This window comes from Coniosporium apollinis, assembly GCF_000281105.1.
Source record: "Coniosporium apollinis CBS 100218 chromosome Unknown supercont1.6, whole genome shotgun sequence".
Lineage (NCBI taxonomy): Eukaryota > Fungi > Ascomycota > Dothideomycetes > Coniosporium > Coniosporium apollinis.
The window spans coordinates 137,169-155,056 of NW_006913268.1; the positions used below are offsets into that span (position 1 = coordinate 137,169).

A 17,888-nucleotide genomic window follows, 5' to 3' on the forward strand; every position below is an offset into this window, starting at 1 on the left:
AAATACTTACTCTTTTAATTACTTTTTATTTCTAGTTAAAAGAACCTCTAGACTTAGATTTATTAGACTTTAAAATATCTATAAAGTAAATCTTTTAAATCTTTTACTTATATAATTTTAAGATATTTAACTAGTTTTAGTATACTTCTATTCTTTAGTAGTATAACTCCTACTTAAGAGTCGCCTTATTAAATATTTTTAAAAAGTATACTATTAAAGTGAATTTAATACTATTTAATATAAGTAATAAGATTTAATATAGATACTTCCGAACTATAGGTTAAGATACTTAAAAGGCTTAAAGTAAGGGGTTAGCCTCTTAATTTAAATTAACTTTAAAGTAGTTAGTATAGCTAGTAAAACTCTAGTCTTTCTTAAAATATTTACCTAGAACTTTAAACTCTAAACTCTAAAGGTTATTATAAAGATAAAAAGACTATCCTTTTACTAGAGTATTATATACTAGCGTAAAATCTAATATATAAATATAGCTAGCTACTATCTTACTTACTCTTTTAAAGCTACTAACTCTATAAGATAGGTTAATTAATCTAGAATCTCTTCTATATAGCTTATAATAAACCTTATTTTATATAAGCTATTAATAGAGGTAATCTAGTACTATATCTTTCTATTTAGAGAGTACTAAATAAATACTAACCTATAGTAATAGAAAGGCACCTCTAGAATGATATCCTAAGATATATAGTAAGGTAGTAGCTACTATTAAGGCTCTAGTTTAGAACTAAATAGCCTATATACTATATAGCTAAGTAAATATTTATTATTTCTAGTAATTTATATAGCTACACGCATAGAGCTATAGTTAATATTATTAGAATTACTAATATTATAGCCTATATTAAGAAGAGTATAGCACTATATAATAGAATAGATATATTTAGGGAGTTATAGGTAGCTATAAGTAAGAAATAAAGAGAGAGTACTATCTAGTAGAGTATTTATAGATATTAAGGTGTAAGAGCTAGTGATACTAGTATAGGAATCTAAAGTAACTACTAATATATTAGTATTAGTTCTATATAATTAACTATATTAATTTACATACTATATTTAGTATCTAGATTATAGCGCTTGTAGTAGCTACTCTATATATAGTTACTATAGGCGCTACTATAGATATTAAGGTAAGTATAGTAGTCTATAAATAGGCTATTGTTACTATTAGTATAGCTATTATAAGAGGTTCTATTTAGTAGAATATAGATATATAGCTTTATAAGCTAGTAAAATATAGACTGATTAAGATTATAAATACTATTATAGTTTAGATGGAACTATAAGTATATATTACTAGGTTTAGAAAAGCTATTAAGAAACTACTTATAACTACTACTTAGAATAGTCTTTATATAAAAAACTCCCTTTATAAACTTAACTAGATTCACTCTATATATATTTTAGTACTATAACTATAAACTACTTTTTATAGAGTATATATACCCTTAGCTAGTAACATAGAAGAATTAGTAGCTTTAGTCTAGTAAGAATAATTTAGTACCTATAGATTACGCTTTCTACTACTACTACTATCTTTATCTATACTCTAGCTTGTAGCTATATAGCTAGAAGCAGGAATAATAATCTAGATATTAGCTATACTAAGTATATACGCTAGTTAAATAGACTTAATAAAGAATATATATATATTTATAATTAAGAGTTATTAGTTAGATAGAGGTTATAGGATTTATAGTTTCTTTAATATATATATAGCGGAGAATACTAGCGCTATCCTATATATACTAGTGCACGCTAGTATATATTAAGGATATATAGCCTTTATATAGCGTAGAGACTTTATATATATAGTATAAATATAATTTATCAATAGATTATATTATATATAGTATTTATAGTATTATACGTAAGGTCTATAGTTTAAATCCACCTTAGATCTTACTTTTTAAGAAAATCCTATTTATACTTATAGTAGCCTATATTATATTTCTTACTTTCGTCTTTCTATTATAAAAGATCTATAGTTTAAGCCTATTTTAGAAAGTACTTTTCTATAGATTCTTAAAACTATTTTAGTACAAAACGAGTACATCTTGTACTTAATTATTATATATATTATTAATTTAGCTCTATTATATCTTATACTATCTTCTAATCTCTTATTAAGAATAATACTATACTTTTAGTAGTCTAGTATTATTATCTAGAGATAGTATCTATTATATTTATATATTATTCTTTTAGGATTCTGGTTTATTAGACTAGTATAGTCTATTGATAGACTAATTTAAACTAGTTTAGAGTATTTTAGCTTCTAAAAGACTACTTAGTAAGCGCTTAGTAAGTAGCTTAGTAAGAGTTTAAATTACTTATAATACTAAAATACTTTAGATACTCTAGATACTTATAGAAAATATAAAATAGAGTGGTTTCTATAAGTATTTTTAAGATAGTCTAAGCTATTTATAAGTAGCTTGCAAGTAGCTTATAAGACATTTATAAGTATACTCACTTAGTACTTCTAAGCCTTTAAAGATACTAAGAGAGATAGAAAAGAATTTACTAATATAAGTTAGCTAGTATAAGACTCTATCTAGTATAGAATCCTCTAGCACGCGTTGTAGCTTCTAGAGTAATATAGCTTGTGAATTAATAAAGCGTAAAGATAGAGAGTTGCGTCGCAATCTCTACGGGTTACAGGTAGAGGAGTTCTATTAGCTGCTATCACGATCAAGAAACTGCAAGGCACAATCAGGCAAGGTAACTACAGGTGGCAAGCACGACCGCTTCGTCTATTGTCCCTGCGATAATAGTAGGGGCTTTTCTTGCAGAATACAGCACAATCCACAGGATCTGGGATCAGATTCTATCCGACCCAGTCCTAGTACGCCTGCTGAATAACAGATCTATTCGAATCCCAAGAAGCCATCGTGCAGCCCTCTCGGAAATGCTGCGCAATATGCACAGCCCTCACATCCCAACTCTCCAACTTCTGCCCGCAGAATCCACATCCCCATTCCTTCTTCTCGTAATTTATGGTTCTTCTCCAATGCTGCGCAACATCTTCGGTCAACTCGCATTGATGCACGTTCTTCCAGTGTTGCTTCAGATTGTCTTTGCGCGGGAATGAACGGTCGATTGCTGGTCTGGCGAAGCATTCTGCCGCTCGGTGGCAATCTGAGAAATGGGAGTTCGAAGGATTGGGGAGCTTGCAGAAGGCACAGAGTATGTCGAGGCTGCCTCCACTCGCAACTAGAGGTCCACTCGCTTGACAGACCCATTGGAATTGAGGTAGATGGACAGCTTCTTCGTGGCGTTTCCAGGCCTTGTAAGAAATGGCTTTGTGGCAGAAGGTGCACTGGAAAGTGGGTGTCAGTTTTGAGGACCCAGGAGATTCTGTCTCTATGGGAATGCCTCGGATTCCTTCTCTATCTGTGCTCAACGCATAAGATGACGGGGCGGCGTTGGTGTCTCCATAGAGGTCAATATCGTAGCCCGGGAGCGGTAAGTTGGAGGGATCGTCAACGACATCTTGCGGCTGGAACGTTGGGCACTGCGGTAGTGGTAAAGGAGGAAGCTGGCAGAAGTCGGAAGGGGTATCCAGAGCAGCCTGGTCGGACTCGAAAGGGATATGGGAAAAACGCATCTCTGTCCCTGGTAACATGCCCAGGAATGCATCCATTGATGGAGGTCCAGAAACATCCCCAGATAGAAAGGAGTTTTCGGAAACCCACGGCGCTGCTAACACATCCGAATACCATTGACCAGAGGAAAGGACGGAGTTCGGGGGCAAGTTCGAGAGTTGTCCTTTATCATCCACTCTGCGGATTTTCGTAGGCACTGCCTCGCCCACCACGCCTTCGAGGGATTGTTTTCTCTCTGGACCGCCAACAGCTGGAGTAGTAGTTTCAACCGACATTTCAACGGCCCTCCTCCGTTTCCCTCTGCTTTTGGCCATAAGCTTGCGTTCCAGCACCTCCCGTAACGCCGGATCATCCTTATCTCTATCGATATGGTGGACACGCACATGCCGCTGCAGATTATCGGGTCGGGGATAGTTGTGTTCACCGTCGGGACAGAACGGACACACGTAGACCTGGGAGTTGTGTAGGAGCGAGTGCCGAATCACCTCATTTCTACGCTTAAAGCCTTCGCCACCTTTGCCGCGCGGACAGCCCGGGACGGGGCAGTAAAGTGGGCGATCTGTGTAATGGACGTTTGCGTGGGCGCTGGATTGCGTTAACTCAAAAGAGTGTCTACAATCGAGGGAATTGAACAAGCTGGGAGCCCTTAAGAACATGAGAACGCCTTACTTCAACAAATACTGCGAAGCAAACGGTGGTGCAGTACATCCCGGGTAACTGCACTTCCTTAGTACGGGAGATGGTAATATAAACGGCGGTACTTGCATAGTAGTTAGCTATAGCCCACAACAAGACCGTGGACACTGACATTGGTACAGTGCGGGTCCATTGTTCGTTTGATGGAATGATGAATGTGGCGACCTGTGATCTTGACTTGATATTGAGTGGCTGCGCGAGGTTGATAATCCGGGAAAATTGGTCTCGGAAAAGTTTTGCCGTTGATACACATCCCGAGAAGCCGTGTTACAAGGACTTCCCGGTGTCGATTGATATCTCCTTCTGCCGCGTCATGGAGGACCGGAAATGACTGCTTCGTCACATTGGGAGAAGGCTGAATTTGCGCTTCCAACTGGACTGTCGTTTACATTTCGATACCCGACGGGCTGAGAACTATCCACGCTCGGCAGACTGAACCCAAAAGGAGCGTCTATTCGGAACGTCAAAAATACACCCTGCTGCAAAGGATGGTGTTGGGGCTTACCTTGGCTTTGAAGGGTTTGAATAGCTTTCTCAATATCTTTCGGAGAAGCTCCTTCATCCTCTGAAGAGCTGGATAACCAAGCTTCCAGAGGACCATGCCGGTTCCTAGCGTTAACAAACCACGTGGACACTTGCTCAACAGTGAGACCAGACTGTAAGGCAAGTGTTACTTTTTCGTTTTGGGAAGGGTAATCCTATATCGAATGCGAATCGACCCATCCTTGGAGTACTTTGATGGCCTCGACAGGGTGCTTTGACCTATGACGTACACAAGCAGATGGAGGACGCTCGAGGGTGTTTCGATTGGGCTGTTAGAAAAGATTTAGTCCACTCCGATAACTCCATCAGCGAGAAGAGTTTGGCGACCCTGCTTTACCTTAGGGTGACGACGACGATATTTGCGCTTCGTGCTGGAGGCTCTTGTAAAGGGCTCTGGATGTTTGGTCTTAAAAATGTCATTATCTTCGGTAGCTGGCTTCTCATCATTGCAAGATGCGTCCGCCTCTCCTGCGCCGCTACGCCTCGGACATTCTTCGTTTGCTGATTCGGCCGGACAATTCAGGAATGCAGACCAAGGATCCTCCCATTGGATTGTGTCATAGAGAAAATACTCAGACGTCGTATAAGGATTAATTGGTAATTCCATCACGGAAGCGGAGAGGTCTCCCCTCAAGGTGGGAAAGCACCAAGAGCCCAATCTCCTTCGCGGGCCGTAAAGGTTTTACGGGAGGTTGGAGAAAGCCAGTATGGCCGTAGTGATGAAGTGGTGGATCTCAGCTTATCAACGGCTGGCTGCTAGAGATTCACGGCGACCGCATCAGCCGTCATCGCCTTGAATCTCTAGCACAACCGAAGAAACATGGCGGCGAGTGGCCTCAAGCCGAGGAGGGAGGCAGCGCATCTGTTTGCGAGTATTCTGGGAACGGATGATCAAGCATAGATAGATGGTGAGCCAGAAATTTAGGAATTACCTACTAGGTAGTTACAGTAGCTACGAGTAGATATGTTGATAATCTCGAGGGCTGTACGAGAGGCGTGGGTGACAGCCGGCGCGGCGTCTCTTCGCAGGCACGGCAGGCTAGCGCGGACCCTTTTCCAATGGCATGTGCGCTACTCCCTTGAGTGCAGCGGCCCCTGCGGCTGCTCAGCCTTCAGCCCCAGCTCAGCCCGCGACTTTCTTCTCACATAGATACACCCTCATACACCCTCATCCTCATATCCGCTTCGACCGCTCGCATTGTCTGTCGTACGGCATATAGTAGGCCATTTCTCATACAGCCCATCCGAATCAGAGGCAGCACCATCCTGTAAGTGGAGGTAGCGAGTTGCGCAGTCGACGGAGGCCACCGGAACAACAACGCGCGTTCGCTCGCAGTATGAGTGTAAGTTCAGCACCTGCACCGCGGTTCGTACGATATGTGCATCGAGTGTCCCTTCTTTCCCTCCTTACATTGAAGGTCGCTGACGCCATTGGTTGGCCAGTACGGCAACTACGGTCAAGGCGGCTCCGGCCAGAGCAATCCCTATGCCCAGCAAGGCGGCTACGGCCAAGCGAACGGCTACGGCGACAACTACGGGCAGCAGGGTGGATACGGCAATCAAGATGTCGAGATGCAGCAGTTCAACGGCCAGCCGGGCTACGACGCACCAGCAGCCGGGCGTGATCCGAACGCAATCCTCAACGAGTGCCGAGATATCGACCGCGCCATCGACGATCTCGAGCGACGCCTCGATCGCCTACGCGACCAGCAGCGCCGCTTCTTAAACGACAGCGACAACTCGCAAGGTCTCGACGTGATGGCCTCGGACATCATGACCGCTTACCGGTCCTTGGGCGCGCGGGTGCAGAAGATCAAGTCGAACCCGGAGTCAGGGAATCCTAGGAACTCACCGCAGGTCGGGCGGGTGGATCGCAGGATCAAGAAGGCTATTCAGGACTATCAGAGGCTGGAGAGCGACTTCAGGGCGCAGGTCAGGGAACAGCAGGCTAGGCAGTACAGGATTGTGAGGCCTGATGCCACCGAGGAAGAGGTTCGGGCAGCGTGTGAGGAACCAAACCAACAAATTTTCCAACAAGCGGTACGTATACAGCGCAACCCCGATCGATGGAGGCTGGATGGCTCCAGCGCATGTGCTACAATAGATTCGGAAGCCGCTCCTGGGCGACTAAGGGAGCCTCGGGACACCCTGAAAGCTTCCCGACGCCGTCTTTGAGCCATCTGGCGGGGCCCCGAAAATACAATGCAAGTATCACCGTGCTGATTTCTGATATACAGCTCCTTCAAAGCGACCGCCGAGGCCAAGCCCAGTCTACACTCTCAAATGTCCGAGCGCGTCACGATGCTATCCAGAATATTGAGAAGACGATGATCGAACTAGCTCAGCTCTTCCAGGATCTTAATGAGGTCGTCGTGCAGCAAGAGCCGATGATCGAGAACATTGAGCAAAAAGGAGAAGAAGTCAATGACAACGTTGTCAAAGCCAATGTCGAGATACAAGGTGCCACAGAGAAAGCCAGGAGCGCACGCAGGAAGAAGTGGTGGTGTCTCCTTATCGTCAGTAAGTATCTCGCACTCCGTTGCGGTTGCGGGAACCATGTGATGTTAACAATTCGTCGCAGTCCTCATCATTGCCATCATCGCTGGTGTTGTGGGAGGCGTTGTTGCATCCAGACAATAAGCTCCCTTCTCGACCAAGCTCCAGGTACCAGGTCACCAGTCAGATATTGGCATACTACTGACATCCTTACCTCGTCATTCCTTCGCCGCTGATTTCCTTGCACTCGTGAATTCTGTATTGAACAGTCTCCTTTGTCTTTGTGTGTCATAGCGGGTTTGGCACTTTGCACGTACTGTGCGGGGGTTTCCTGTTTCATCAAGTCTGTATAGCCCATTGGGTACTTCGCAGTTTGGAGTTCTGCCAGGAGGGCGGAGTAAGGTGCCGAATCTGCATCCTACCGCCAAAATATGCATTTAATCAATCACTCAATTTTAACTCTTTCCGTATTGCCGTTCCAGCAACGTATGCCGATGGAGATTCATCAGCGTTTGCTTTTGCAGCCTAAGGAATCCGCCGGGGGCATCGTCAGAGGCTGTTGTGTTCGTCTTCGGCAACGCTATGGCTACACGCCATTGAGGACAGGTGAGATGTGGGTCACAATGACTTCTCGCTACGCTGTCTCTATCCTGCCTAATGCGGTGTCTATCTTGGGTATCTAATGCCTCCTCATCCATGATGACAGGTGACGCGGCCCTCCTATCCAAGATAACCGCAAACCACTTCCAAAATCGTACATCCATTCCATCATCATTCGTCGTCTATCGGTGAAATTACTCGTATGATTTTACTTAACTTATCCGGAGGCGCACCGACTCTAGCCCAACCGCCAACCCTAGGCACTGAGCAAAATTCACTTTAGACTCGTCGCATCCGACGCCTTCTCCCCTTCCTTCCCCCATCTCGCTTTCTCATCACCCTCGGCCCATTCCTTCTCCTGATACCCCAGCCTTCTCTTCACCTCCTCCACCGTCTCCTTGTCTCCCGTGTTTTTTCCGATATTGTCGCTAATCTTGACCGCCGGCCTGCCATCTACACTCGCAATCTTGATCACAATATTTAGCGGGACGCTTTTCTCCCCCGTACTCAGTCTCGTGAAGTCGTTGGTCAGGAAGGTGCCCACGCCGAAGGTTGGCTGGAAACCTTGCGCCTCGGCCGCGGCTTTGTATTTGAGGCAGAGGTCGATGTTGAGGGAGTCGGAAAAGACGATCGTTTTTTTGTCCGTGATTCCCTCGGCGTCGTAGAAGGAGCGCATCATTTTGATGAAGCCTTCTGGGTCGCCGGAATCCTGGCGGACGCCGGTGAACACTTGGGCATATGTGGGGACCGAAGTTTCTCTGGGATTCGGCTTCGAGATGGGCGCGTGCAGTGGTGGCTTCGTCTCGCTGAGGGTATCGACGGACGAGATGGTCGAGCCGGCGGCGGCGGAGGGGTTGGTGGCTGCGGCGCCAGGTTCGGCGGTTGTGTAAGAGGGGATAGGCTTTTTGAAGGCGCGGAGGAACGCGGGCGTGCCGTACGTGTCTGTCAATGCGATACCGAGGACCTGAAAGTGCTGTTAGCCCTAGCCTCTGACATCAATGCTGGATGAGCGTACGCCTTGGCCAAACGTGCCGACCCAGTAACGCAGCGCAGTTTCACTGGCGTTTTCGTAGTCGTTGGTTATCGCTGCAACACCCATGAACCACTCGTGCGCTACTGTCCCCACAGGCGGAAGACCGTGCCTCATTGCAAAGTGGACGTTGCTGGTTCCGCTCAGTTTTCCCGGCCAGCCTCCATGCTCGCCGTCGTCTTGCGCCTGGCGGAGACCATGAAGCACGAGGTCTTGCGTGTGATAGTCCCTTCGGCGCCTGCTGCCAAATTCAGAGAAGATACACCCAGCTTGCAGCAACTTCGTGCCTTTGTCCTTTGCCTTATCGATCTGGCCAGCGTGGTCCCAATCCTTGTCGATGAACTTGAAGTAGGCTTCGCTCACAAGGGCAAGCAATGGAATCTCGTAGAGGATCGTCTCCACCCAAAGTCCTTCGGTATGAAGTTGTATATCACCGACGTCTTCGTCACCGCCCGTATCCTGTTCTGGCGTGAATGACAGCTTGACTTGCTTCTGTGGATCCAAGCGGAAGGTGGACATGTAACGCAGGTACGGCTCGTTCAAGAACGTGAGGTTCTTCCGAAGGTACTGCAACTCATCCTCAGACAGGGAAATCCTCGCGAGCTTGTCTGTTTGCGTCTGCAGCCAACGGTATGCAGCGCGATTGAGTTTCATGTGTGGCGTGCGATTTGTGTAGTTGTACGTGACATGGACATCGGGGAAGTATTTCAGAACGCAGCATTGCATCGTGAGCTTGTAGAGATCGGTGTCGAGCAGCGAGGAAATGCCTTCGGGCAGAACGCCATCCGTGCCGTCCGGCTGAGCCATTCTGATAGACTGGACGGCGATGTTCCTGTCCAGGATGTATAGGGTGCGTTTCAGAGGACTACGTATATGAACGTATGTCCTGGAGGGAGCGCGTCGCGGCGGCAGTGCAAGGCAGGAGAGTGGGAGAATCGGTAGTGGAGGAGGGCGCGCTTTGAAGGTTGAATTTACACCCGAATGTCGATTTGGAAGTCTAAGGGATAGATATCCGAATCTAACAATCTTGGAAATCTGCGGTGCGGTTGCAAAGCATCCATGGATGTCGTAGTGGGGTGGAGGGGCACAAAGACAGCCAAGACGTCAAACATCTGAGTTGCTGTATGACGGAGTCGCGCAGGGCAGCAAGGCAGCAAAACCAAAGATATTGTGAAGATGGCAACGAATGGTTACAGTGTCATCAGGCCAGTTCTCTATAAGCTGCCATTTATAATAAGAGCCTGACTAGACGCCCCCAAGATCCCAAAGACTACACCATAACCCTTTCAACTCCCCCAGATATCCACACTCTTCTGGCTTTGTTATAGGCCTGCAAGCGCTTTGCTCATGTCCAGCTCTTCACGGAGGATCCTGATCTGCTTCTTGATCGCTCTCCACAGCACCAGCTTGTTCAGCTCGTCCTCCTCTGCTGCGCCCAAGAACATGCGTTCACGAGACGCCGCCCAAAGAGTTTTAGTGGAGTCGTCCTTGCTGGTCGACTCCTGCTGTGGCTCGTCTCCGCCGCCAGCAATTGCAAGTAGCGCTGCGACGAAGGCTTCTTGCATGTAAGCGAAGCTGAATTTGTCCGTGATTCTCGCTATGGCGATGCACAGCTTGTCTGGGAATTCGATGTCCTTGTTGTCAGAGAGCTTCGACTGCCAAAACCTGCAGTACGCCACTCGCTGGTCAAGGTCTGGATTTGGGAAGAAGTACTTGCGATCGAAGCGACTCGGACGTTTCTATAAGGTGTATTTGTCAGCCCTCAATAAGAGCCCTAACAATGGAGGGATTATGTACCGAAATGCCTGGGTCCAGTCTGTCCAGGTGGTTCGTGCTGCCCACCATCAATATGCCATCATTGTTCTTCAGGCCGTCTACTTCATTCAGAAAGTAGCTACGCACGTAGTCCGTCACAATGCTGTCCAGATCCTCGAATACAAGGTAACAAGGAGCTTCTTGTCGCGCCTTGCTAAAGATCTGGCTGATGGAGTATTCTGGGCCAGCGAACTTTGCACGGTCAGCCTGAACAAACTCTGGATCTCGCGCGTCTGGGCCAACTCACGCTGCTCAGCGTCCGGACGTATAGCGTAGGTATTGGGTCCTTCCGCTTGTATAGTGAATGCATCATCGCCTTGATAGAGATTGTCTTTCCGTTTCCCGGCGGTCCGTGGTAGATCACGCCTCGCTTCCATGGCACCTTTAGTTTCTCATAGGTTCCTCGCGAGTTGAAAAAGTAATCTACATCCTGTATGATGGCTTTCTTCATGTCGGGGGCCAGGATAACATCGTCCCACTCGGATTTCTGCACACTCTGCCAAAGATCTCCACTCTTCTGCCAGTACCCCTGATCGAATACCCAGACCTCGTTGCGCAGCTCCGCACTGAAACGGGAGGCAACCATGATAAGGTCGTCAGCCACTTGCTCGGCCTTGCTCAAGATGTAATTGTTCACCACAGATGGGTAGTAGCCTGTTCCGTCTCGGCCGTTGATTATGTAGACGATGAATTCCTCATCTTTCCACTTGTAAATGTATTTGCCAAACTTGACCATGCTGATCAGCGACCCAGGAGCATTGTCCAGACGTCGGGCAGGCGGGAGATACTGGCGCCACGACAAAGGTTTGTATACAGGGTCCGAGGAGTCTTCGGCGGGGGTAACGGATGCATGGCCGGCAGCGGCGAAGGCGAGGAGATCGCAAGACGATGTCAATCCATCTACGGGCGCGACGGTGAGATTGAGCTCCGGGTACTGTCTGCGCAGTGCTTCAACAATCACGATGTCTGTCGATACGCGCTGGCCGCTGGAGTGGTGAAAATACTCTCGGGCGGCTTCGTCGTGTGCAGGTCGGAGTGCCAAGTTGATGGAGCCTGTCATGTTTGCCTGGGGCATGGAGATACGGGCAGAGGGGACAGCGTTTGGATTAGAAAAGCTCGAGTTGTGCCGTGACGCTGAAGTTGCGGTAGAGAATGCAGGTTGCCGCGGGAGGGACCTATTCACCAGCTGCTCAAGGTACCGCTGCGCAGGACAAGATAGCTGAAAGGTACTCGGATTTGTAAGTGTAAGTGACGCAGGCGGACTGGTGAGGACACGAGGTTGTGTATTGGGGCAGTGCTGACGCCTCCAAGAAGCTTGACAGCTTGCAATCCTTCGCGCTGCCAACTTGGGCGCATGGCAGCTGTCGCCGCGGAGGAGAGCTCCCGCTTGACCCACAGCCCCGGAGGTACCTACCTACCTACCTAAACATACTGTAGCTCTGAGCCCTGCACTTGCACGTGACTTGAGACCTCGTGCCAACCGCCCTTGGACCTTCTTCAGCACCGCAACAAAACGCAACGTCTGCAATCCACCCTGTGGCACGAAGTTTTGGCTGCTTGAACCCGGTCTTTGTAACACTCTGCACACGGCACCTCTATCTACCCGTGGAGCAGTGGCAGGAGCTTCCTATCAAGCGCTGGGTTGCTGTTTCAAGATGCTTGAGCTCTGGCACGCCATCCAGTTCTATCCATCGCCACCTAGAAAGTGGAATTAGGTGTTGGGATTAAGTATTTTACCTCTTCTAGCCCTTTTCTTGCTGCCCTTTCCTCTCAGCAGCACAGTCCGTCTTCAATATGAGTCTCTGTGATTCTTGCAATGGTATCAATGTACCAGCTCTTGCCAGCGAGTCCGGATATCAGCATCTCGGCAACGTACGCGACCTCAGAAGTTCTGCCGAGAATTGCCGTCTGTGCGCCGTAATTAGATCCGCTCTCAACCAGAACACCGCCCATACTTCCGAGCCCGATAACCCATTCGAAGCGGATTATTACGAGAATCATCTTGAGGCGGAACCCATAACGCTGCACGGCGTTAGTGAGGGCCTCTACGACAGGTCGCTGTCAGGCGAAGGATATGCCCTTACTAGACCTTACCGGCTATGGGGTATCGAGATTCATGTCTCATCCAAATATGGGGATGATATCGGCTACATAAGCCTTTTCGCCGAGCCAGGTGCGTCAGTCATGTCGGATACTCCCATCGGCTTGAGCGCTTACCGTGCAGCAGGGAGCTTAGCTTCAACATCTGGCGCAGTGTCAGGCAGGCCGATTTGCAAGGACGTTCGCTCGGAAGGGTTTGACCTGATCAAGCGATGGATGCGGAACTGCGTCCACAACCACAAGAAATGTAGATGCACTATAGCTGCAGGCGATATTGATGAAACTGCGCAGCCTGAACTGCCTCGTCGAGTCCTGGATGTCGGTAATGAAAGAGTTAGACTGATCGACACCTCTCTAGACGGCGAGCCACAAGCGGGGCATTACGCTGCACTATCCCATTGCTGGGGCCCAAAGCAGTTGCTGACAACTACTGAATCCACATTCCGGAGCCGCATCGACGGCATCAATTTCGAGGACCTCCCTCGCACTTTTCAAGATGCCGTCACCGTAACCCGGACGCTTTGTTTGCGGTACATCTGGATCGACTCCCTCTGTATCATCCAGGACAGCCGCCAGGACTGGCTCACAGAATCTGCAAAGATGGGGACTGTTTATCAGAACGCAAGCATTGTTATAGCGGCCTCCGGAGCTGGTGAGGGCAGCGAAGGCTGCTTCATACCTCGCACGAGTATCGTAGAACCCATCAAGCTGCTCTTTCACTCCGATGATGGTGCAGTCTCAGGCTGCATGTTCGTATCCTTGCTTCCGGACGAGGGCAACGACAACGCAATACTGGACAGAAATCCCCTTGCTAAAAGAGCGTGGATCACTCAGGAATGGATCCTAGCCCGCAGAATCATACACTTCACGCGGGCACAACTGGTATGGTCCTGTAAAACCGAAATTGAGACTGAGAGTGGTCAGCCAATCTATGATGACAGCGCCACTCAAAGCCTTCAGGAGAGTCCAATCTTCAGCGCATCGGCCAACGACAGCGACGTCAACACCTTCATCGACGACTGGTGCGAGATTGTTGTTAATTTTTGCGGTCGTCAGCTGACTTATGAGTCTGATAAGTTAGTGGCTTTGCAGGGAGTTGTCAACGAAGTGTTGCGAAGGATTGGTAACACTTATCGGTATCACTTTGGAGTGTGGTCAGCAAGGCTGCCACAGCAAATACTCTGGTTTGCAAGGGATATCCTGGCACGGCCTCAAACGTTGAAGAGCACGCCTTCCTGGTCCTGGGCCTCAACTATGGGCGTTATCGTCCACCACAACCCTGGCCAGACTGCACAAGATTTAGCTCAGTGCCTGCGAATAGAGGATAAGAAACTACTGCTCCAAACACTTCTGGCACCCATCCCACAACTGCGCGGGCCAATCATGCCACACTCGCCCGAGGCGCCTTATGCGTTTCACTGTCAGTCAAAATCAACATTCGCAACCGGAGCGGCGGTAATGTCATGGAGGATGTACCTCATGTCGTCGATTGAAGAAGACAGGCTAGGTTGGGTCTCGTTTGACCAAGGTGTTGTACCGCCGGACCCGATATACATGCTTCCGATTTCAAAGAATGTCTTCAACGGTGCAGACGACGGCTTCAACATCCTCCTCGTGGCGCCAGCGAAGATAGATGACACCGCATACGAAAGAGTTGGTATGGGTGAGGTTCTCTATACGGATCTATTTACTGGCCGGCTCATGCAGCAGATTTGTCTGGTTTGAAGCGCCGGCTGGTTCCGCATACATACTACCACTGCAACGAGTGACATGTAGGAGTCCAAGCGTCGGGCTGCAGTTTTGCTTCGGCAGGGATTTGCACAGAAGTTCCGAGGACCGAAGCAACGAAGAAAGTAGTGTGAGCCAGGTTTGCGCGTATCTAGTGCCAGGGATCCGAACTCCGATTCCATGCTCCTATGAAGGAGGCGCTATTCAATGAGGAAGCGGCTGCTCGACGACGCGCGACCGTAACGCTCCTCAACATGACATTTCGGTGCTTACGGAGGTGGACTAGCTCATTCGACACATCTTCAATCAACCGAAAGTCCAGTTATGAATTATATGAACCATGCGTTAGTGTTTGTTAATAGTACTAGAGAGTGGCTAAGCGGCCACCGCTTCCTCAGTGGATACATCTTCCTTCGTAGACTGCACAACGCTGTGAGTATGGTCGCCACAAGGAGGACGATGGAAGCCAGACCCCGACCTCCCCCGTTATCGTGAGGCAATTCTCGCTCGAGCCCTTGGCCCTAAAGAGTACGGACCGCTTCTTCACCAGCAAGTGCTTCCGGCAGAGGATGTTCTAAAGCAATCCACCCGAGCAAGGCAGAAGGCCATACCGGCATTCCTCGTGAGTGACATTTCAAACGCATCAAGGAATGACAGCGACACAACGCTGGCAACCCAATCCCAGCCGCGTTACCGCCTGATCAGCCTAAGCAAGCAGTACTCATATCAGGGGCGCTTTCACACCGGCCACAATCACCGTAGGAATCCCAGTACATCAGTTCAGATACATTCGTTGACGAGGAGTTCTGGAGTGATGACGACTTGATACCAGCAAGCCAGCATTCAGCCCCAAACGTAGCACGACCGTCATCCGAAGATATCCTCATGACGCTACCTCGGAAACCAGCACTCTTAAAGCCAACTCTAGGACTCACTGGAGGACACGGTAACTGTGGCGACAACTCTACGACCTACCCACTCCCAAGCGCCCCGCAAAGCAGGAGCTCTACTGCAATCCGCAGCGCGGCAAGGTCAGAACTCCGCACAGCAACCCTGTGAGAAGGAAGCGCCTCTTCTTCTTTCATGCCACCACCTCATCACCATCAATCGACATCGGGGTCGGACCATATTACCTCGCACTGACCGCCAACGCTTACACCGACGCTGTCACAGCTTACGTTCTCGGATTACCTAACAGAACTACCGAACGAATTCCTCAAGCCATCAGACCCACAGCTATCTTCGCTCAGGAGCCTGTCGTCTGGGACAGAGTACCTGCCCTCATCCTTCCCAGTCAACCCGACCCAGTCATCGATCCTAGACCCACTACCACTGGACGCGTCGGACGGTCTGTTGGAAAACCCCAGATGTATTTCAGCGACATGAACGCAGGAGACGACGTTACAAGGGGCGCTCTGCCCGTAGGACCATCAACCCAACCGGAGACGGTTAAAGACCTCAAGCTACACCGGGGGAAACGTCAACCGTCCTTATGCGATGCGTTAAGAGACCCGGTCTTCTTCATCATCACCCCTAGGGTGTTCATAAGGAAGTTTGCTTGCTGTTAGCTGCTTTGGTTCTGACCGCATGGTCCGCATCTCATCCCATGGTACTACTCGCTCAACACACCAAATGAACAGGCAAAGGTAACCGTCTTGACGGTCTCAGCAATTCCAGTGGGGATAGCATGCGGCCATGGGGTGGTAGGGCGATAGCGGAGTTGTAGATTTGGCGTGAGGACCTTCAGCAATGTCGCAGGGTCTAGCGACAAAAGGCCATTCGAAAGACAGGTTGCCGCATTGAAAGCTCCTCGTGGTACTGAAGGTGGATAGCGCGTAGGCGCAGTTCAGAGATTAAAGACATTACGAGTGATTAGTGCACTAAAGGGTTGTAATGCTGAATATCTTGTGCTTTCTATTGCATGCCATCGGTGTCGCTATTTTGTAATCGAGATGATCACGAGTCCAACTTAATCGCGAATTTGGTGTTGAACAAGCTAGAGCATAGATGCGGCAACGAGCTTTTCGAATGGCCCTTGGACTATGCGAGCACCGATGCGAGAAGTGCTTCTCCTTTAACTCTTTCTTCCTCTTCTTGCCGCGGTCCATGGCAAGAGGCGCGTACGTGCTTCCCCAAGAGATGCCGGATTCGAAGGACGGACATTTCCATCTCTATGGACGATGTCCGGTGGTAGAACTCTTTAGGCGTGTTTGCTGTGATGAGGACGGCAGTTCATTTACATCTGTCGCAAGCCATCGGCAGCTCCTTCTCGACTGCCGATAGTGTGAAACTCCTTCAGCGTCGCATCAAGGTTGAAGCAAGCTTCTCCTAACGGCGTCCGCCTCAAGTAGTGCAATATCGATGCAGCCACAGCGCCTCTTCCGGAGCGAAGTCGGTCTCCGGGTTGAGGCGGTTCTCGGCAAGACGGCAAGACGGTTGTCGGATGTGCCGCAACCCTCGAAGTGTGGACCGGCGTGATTTGGTCAGTACTCACGTCTTCTTCCACTTCTCTCTGGTGGAGTTTGTAACCACACTCGGAAACGGGGCGGGAATATCAGATAATCGTGGAGTGATGTGGAGACGACAGTTGCTACACTGCGGGGCCGGATACAGGGGAAGTTGTTGGGCGGCCTCATCTGTGCAGTAACAGAGCACCGCCTACCTACGAGCACAGCAACGAAGTCATCACAGAAGAACTGAATCAAAGAGTGTCTTTTTTTCGCGCGAACCAATCTGTTCACTGCTGTTCGATCCCGATATTTGAGGTTTGTTAACTTATGGTTCTGCCACAAACGTCAGAAGGCTGCCAGCCACCAAGCCAAGGGTGGGTGCTGAGCCTGGCGCCCGCTGCTTGACTCGCGCCCCATGGGACGGTTTCATGCCGTCGGCAGTGTGACATTCACTAGAGAGGGTTACAAATCCTTCAAGGATGCGCGGGCTGGGTACCAAATCACCAGGGGGTAGATATGGGAGCTTCCAGCAGTACACTACTTCCTTCACTCTCGTGACGGACTTCGTGGGGTTCTGCGTGTTGCACACGTGTGGGTTCTCAACAGACAAGAAGCCTGACAGTTGAATAACTATTGGTACCAGTAGTTTAATCAAGGAGCCAGGACTGCAGTGACATTCCCGCCGGCGCGTTGTTGTACTTCTCGGGACCGGGCTGCTGTCTGATGACGATTTGGCGGATTTGAGACGTGCCTGGCATGGCTGCTCAGACGCCCTCGGGTAGGTAGCTTGACACCACCAAATCG

General features: G+C 48.9%; 5 protein-coding genes across 5 annotated transcripts; 2 read left to right on the top strand and 3 right to left on the bottom strand.

Annotated features, from left to right (window-relative positions):
* Positions 1–2,863: 2,863 nt before the first annotated feature.
* On the bottom strand, positions 2,864–4,923 carry W97_01669 (uncharacterized protein; the record flags this gene model as incomplete). Its single annotated transcript, XM_007779574.1, has 2 exons — positions 2,864–4,078; positions 4,828–4,923. 2 exons carry the CDS (start codon positions 4,921–4,923, stop codon positions 2,864–2,866), a joined length of 1,311 nt encoding a protein of 436 aa, XP_007777764.1.
* A 1,279-nt stretch (positions 4,924–6,202) lies between these two features.
* Positions 6,203–7,505, top strand: W97_01670 (uncharacterized protein; the record flags this gene model as incomplete). Its single annotated transcript, XM_007779575.1, has 4 exons — positions 6,203–6,235; positions 6,309–6,905; positions 7,103–7,385; positions 7,447–7,505. The coding sequence occupies 4 exons, from the start codon at positions 6,203–6,205 to the stop codon at positions 7,503–7,505; spliced, it is 972 nt and encodes a 323-aa protein (XP_007777765.1).
* Positions 7,506–8,235: 730 nt separating this feature from the next.
* W97_01671 (nicotinate phosphoribosyltransferase) lies at positions 8,236–9,798 on the bottom strand (the record flags this gene model as incomplete). The annotated part of the gene is made up of 2 exons (XM_007779576.1): positions 8,236–8,925; positions 8,977–9,798. The coding sequence occupies 2 exons, from the start codon at positions 9,796–9,798 to the stop codon at positions 8,236–8,238; spliced, it is 1,512 nt and encodes a 503-aa protein (XP_007777766.1).
* A 515-nt stretch (positions 9,799–10,313) lies between these two features.
* W97_01672 (uncharacterized protein) lies at positions 10,314–11,866 on the bottom strand (the record flags this gene model as incomplete). Its single annotated transcript, XM_007779577.1, has 3 exons — positions 10,314–10,730; positions 10,789–10,998; positions 11,054–11,866. 3 exons carry the CDS (start codon positions 11,864–11,866, stop codon positions 10,314–10,316), a joined length of 1,440 nt encoding a protein of 479 aa, XP_007777767.1.
* Positions 11,867–12,600: 734 nt separating this feature from the next.
* Positions 12,601–14,631, top strand: W97_01673 (uncharacterized protein; the record flags this gene model as incomplete). The annotated part of the gene is made up of 1 exon (XM_007779578.1): positions 12,601–14,631. One exon carries the CDS (start codon positions 12,601–12,603, stop codon positions 14,629–14,631), a length of 2,031 nt encoding a protein of 676 aa, XP_007777768.1.
* Between the last annotated feature and the right edge of the window lie 3,257 nt (positions 14,632–17,888).